The sequence below is a fragment of the Fulmarus glacialis genome, unplaced genomic scaffold (genome assembly GCF_000690835.1).
Source record: "Fulmarus glacialis isolate BGI_N327 unplaced genomic scaffold, ASM69083v1 scaffold3489, whole genome shotgun sequence".
In the NCBI taxonomy this organism is placed as follows: Eukaryota; Metazoa; Chordata; class Aves; order Procellariiformes; family Procellariidae; genus Fulmarus; species Fulmarus glacialis.
Window position 1 is genome coordinate 25,236 of NW_009231245.1, and position 4,592 is coordinate 29,827.

General features: G+C 47.2%; 1 protein-coding gene across 1 annotated transcript in view; it reads left to right on the forward strand.

Annotated features, from left to right (window-relative positions):
- Positions 1 to 239: 239 nt before the first annotated feature.
- Positions 240 to 4,592, forward strand: part of LOC104081649 (histone-lysine N-methyltransferase, H3 lysine-79 specific {ECO:0000303|PubMed:21187070}-like) — a gene marked incomplete at its 3' end in the record, with an annotated part of 5,645 nt that continues 1,292 nt past the window's right edge. Inside the window, 4 exon segments of the mRNA XM_009584483.1 lie at positions 240 to 432; positions 1,120 to 1,170; positions 1,436 to 1,491; positions 2,707 to 2,966. Of these exon segments, the coding sequence (XP_009582778.1) occupies positions 240 to 432; positions 1,120 to 1,170; positions 1,436 to 1,491; positions 2,707 to 2,966 (560 nt within the window).

A 4,592-nucleotide genomic window follows, 5' to 3' on the forward strand; every position in this document is an offset into this window, starting at 1 on the left:
AAGAGCGAGGGCACGGAAAGGGACAAAGGTGCAAGAAAGAGAGGGCACTCAAGAAAGGCGATGCACAGAAAGAGTGTGAGCATGGGCAAGAAAGTGAGAGAGCAAAGGCATGAGAGAGAGTGAGTGCATGCAAGAGTGTGTGAGAAAGAATACACAAGAAGAAAGAGGAAAATAGTGTGTAAGAAAGAGAATGTGTGGAAAGGTGCAAGAAAAAGATGTCATGAGGAAGAAAGTGAGCCATGAGGGCGTGGGAAAGAGCGAGTGCACAGTTGCAGGAAAGGCCACAAGATCGCAAGGAAGGGTGCAAGGTTGTGAGAAAGTGCAGGTGTGACAAGGAGACCAGGCATGAGAGAGAGAGCGAGGGCGTGAAAAAAGGAGTGGGCATGAGAAAGAGCGTGCTAATATCCAGAAAGAGCAAGTGTGCAAGAAAAAGTCAGCATCGATGAGAAAAGAGTGTGAGCATGACAGAAAGAGAGGGTAAGAGAGAGAGGGTGAGAAAGAAAAAGCAAGAAAGCAAGAAAGAGCAAACGCTAAATAAAACAAGAAAGTGAGAGAGAGGGAAGGCAAGATCAAGAGAGAGAGAAAGAGCGTGTGAGAAAGAGTTCTAAAGAACGAGGGAGAGAAAGAGTGCGTGTGAAAGATCAAAAGAGAAAGCAAGCCCACTTGAGAAACAGTGAGTGTGAGGGCGTGGGAAGAGGTGGGCACAAGAAAGGAAGGCGCAAGGGTGGAATAAAGCACATAAGCATGTGAGAGTGTGGTTGCATGAGAAACAGCGAGTATGTGTGAGGAAAAATGAGGGTGCAAGGAAGAGGGAGGTGACCAAAAAAGCAAGGCCACAAGAAAGGGGGAACACTCCAGAATGGGAATGCATGAGGAATAAAGAGAGTGACAGCACAAGAAGGAGAGAAAAGGGGCACTGGGGAAAAGAGAGAGGTGGACTGAGAAAGAACACGTATGTGAGAAAGCAAGCATGAGGGTGCGAAAACGATCTAGCACAAGGTTTTGAGAAAGGGTGTGAGGGCACAAGAAAATGAGGGTGTGAGAAAAATCAAGGGCATGAGAAAAGGAGAGATCATGAGAAATGAAGCCTGCATGCGAGAGAGTGAGCATGTGAGAAAGAAAGCACACATGAGAGAGCGCATGAGAGACAAGAGGTGAAAGAGAGAGAGAGTGCACATGAGAAAGAATACTCACAAATAAAGAGAAAGCTCGCATGAAAAAGAGCGAACATGAGGGCACAGGAAAGGGTGAGTGCAAGAAGGGGCAGGGTTGAGGGCAAGAGTGCAAGAGCACAAGAAAGCAAGCACAGAGAATAGAAGGAGCACAAGAAAGGCAAGAGCATGAGAGAGGGCAAGTGCTCGAAAAAGGGAGTGTGCAAAAAAAAGTGTAAGCATGCGTAAGCAAAGGTGCAGGAAAGTGCACATGCAAGAGAAAGAAGAGAAGGAGAATGCGAGGAAGAGGGGGGAAGAGAAAGAACATGAGAAAGAGAGAGTGTGCTGAAAAAGATGGCACACATGAGAAAGCAAGCATGAGGGCATGAGAAAAACAGAGCGTGAGGGTGCAAGAAAGGGTGTGAGGTCACAAGAAAGGGCACAATGGTGTTAGAAAGAAAGCACTGGCACAAGAAAAGATGTGATGGCCTGAGAAAAGGAGTAGGCACAAGAAAGGAACTATGGGTGGGAAAGAGAGTGCCCATGAGAGAAAATTAGGGGGGAACAAAGAGGGGAAAAGCAAGAGAGAGGGAGGGCAAGAGTGAGGGAGAGGGAGAGGGCAAGAGTGGGAGAGATCATGAGAGAGTTTAGAAAGGGGGAGAGAGATCACATGAATAGTACAGAAAGGGTGCATGTGAGGAAGAGATGGCGTGTGACAGAGCAATTGTGCAAGAAAGAGAAAGCATGTGCAAGAAAGTGAGCGTGAAGGCATGAGAAACAGTGAGAGTGAGGTTGTGAGAAAGGGGATGAGGTCATGAGAATGGGGGAGAGGGTGTAAGAGATGGTGCAAGGCCACGAGACAGAGAGGGTGTGAGAAAGGGAGCGAGCACAAGAAAGCAGGATAGCTTGTGACAATGAGTACGCATGTGAGAAACAGCTAATGCATGCAAGGTAGAAAGGGAGCACCTATGAGAAAGAGAGCTCTCCAGAAAGAGGGAGAGGGAGTGCAAGAAAGCGAGCATGAGGGTGTAAGAATGAGTGACAGTGATGTCTCAAGGAAGGGAGCAAGGGCATGAGGGTGCAATAAAAAGAGTGAGGTCATGAGAAGAGGAGCAAGTGGGTGAAAGAGCAGGACCATGTGTGAGAAAGAGAGGGCACAATAAGAGGTAGGTGTGAGGGCACAGGAAAGAAAGCCAACGTGTAAGAAAGAGCAAGTGTGCAAAAAAGAGTTTGAGTGTGTGAGAGAGATGGCAAGAAAGAGATAGTGTCTGAAAGAGAGCAAGAATGAGGGAGAATGAGGGGGATGAGGAAGAAAGAGGGAGAGACAGAAGGGGGGGGTGATAAAACTCAAAAAGAGATCGAGAGAGGGACCAAACCAGAAACCAAGAGAGAGTATGGCAGAAGGAGAGAAAGCATGCATGAGAAAATGAGTATGAGATCATGAGAAAGAACAAGGATGAGGTTGAGAGAAAGGGTGTGAGGTCACAAGAAAGGAGGTGAGGTCATGAGAATGGGGGTTGCCAGAAAGGGAGTATGGACACAAAAAAGAGAACAGGTTGAGAGAAAGGGAACAAGCACAAGAAAGAGCATTATCAACTGTGAGAAAGAGCAAGTGCATGTAAGAAAAAGAGAGCTAGATAGAGGAGAGAGAGACAGAGAGAGAGATAAAGGACCCCCAAGAAAGAAAGCTCTCGAGAAAGAGGGAGATAAAGCTTGCATGAGAAAGAGTGGGCATGAGAGGATGGATGTGAGGGCACAAAAAAAAGAGCCAGCACGCAAGAAACAAAGGAGAGCAAGCATGCAAGAAAGAGCAAGGTTGTGAGAACAAGGAGGGCGGAAGAATAAGGATACAAGAAAGGGAGTTAAAGAGTGAGCACATTAAAGAGTGATAGAAAGGGAGGGACAAAGGGGGAGACAAAAAGGGAGAAGAGAATACGAGGAGAGAGAAGTAAAGAAAGAAAAAGATGATGGGAATGAGAGAGAGAGGGAAAAGAGGGAGAGAAAGAAGGCGTAAGAGAGAAAGAGGGGAAAGAGCGAGGGAGACAATGAGGGGGCGTGAATGAGTGAGGTAGGGATTGTGAGGGAGACAGTGCACTAATAAGGGTGCTTAGGAAAGAGAGGTGGTGTGAGAAAGAAAGCAAGCACGAGGGCATAAGAAAGCAAGAACGAGGTTGCAAGAAAGGGTGCAAGGTCACGAGAAAGAGGGTAACATTACGGGAATGGGGGCACGAAAAAGGGTGCATTGGTGCAAGAAAGAACAAGGGCATAAGAGAGTGAGCGAACACGGAAAAGCATGATCATGTGTGATAAAAAGCAAGTGCATATGACAGTGCGTGTGCACATGCGAGAGAGAAAGAGATAACGAGTGAGGGAGAGGGATAAAGCAAAAACAGAAGGAGAGACAGAGATGCACAGAGATAAAAAGATAGAGGAGGATAGAGAGGAAGAGACAAGGTTAAACTATGACAAGAAAATGAAAGAGAAAACGAGTGAGGGGGGGAGAGAAAGAAGGCGTGAAACACATGAAGAGAGAACTCAAGAAAGAGGGAGCGTGTGTGCAGGAAACGGGGAGTGTGGAAGGGAGAGAGAACGTGCGCATGACAGTGAGTGCAAGGGCATGAGAAAGAGTGAGAGTGAGGTTGCAAGAAAGGGCAAAAAGGCGCAAGATAGGGTGCAAGGGTGTGAGGAAAATCATGGATGTGAGAAAGGGAGTGGCCACAAGAAAGAATATGATCACTTGCAAGAAAAAGCAAGGGTGCACAAAGAAGAAAGACAAAGAGAGGAAGAGGGAGAAAGGGAGAGAGCGAGAGAGCATGAAAGGAGCGAGGGGAGAGGGAGCAAGAAACAGGGAGAGTACGGGGAATAGAGGTGGCACAAGAAAGTGCGTGTGAGAAAGCTAATGTGAGTGGGTAAGAAAGAGCAAGCATGAGTTTGCAAGAAAGTGCGCAATGTTGCAAGAAATAGTGCAGAGTCAAGAGAAAGGGCATGGAGGGCATGAGATAACAAGCACACATGAGAAAAAGGGAGCATGCACAAGAAAGAGTGCACATGACAGAAAGAGGGAGAAGGAGAGAGAGGAGACAGTAGGAAAGAGAAAGAGAGAAAAGGGAGAAAACAGGAAAGCGAAATGGAGAGAGAGCAATAGACAGCATGAGGGTGGGGGAAAGGGTGGACACAAGAGAAAGTGGGGGCAAGGGTGCAATGCGTGCGAATGTGAGAAAATGCAAGTGCAGAAAAAAGAGTGAGCACATGAGAAAGCGAGAGCATGAGACAGTGAGAGCACTTGAGAAAGGGAGCACACAAGAAAGCATGAACATATTAGAAGAAAGGGAGGATGGGAGAAAGAGAGTGGGGGCGTAAGCATACAAGAAAAGGAAGGAGGGAGTGAGCAAGGAACAGAGAGAGTGAGAACACGTGCGAAGGAGAGGTGGAAAGGGAAAG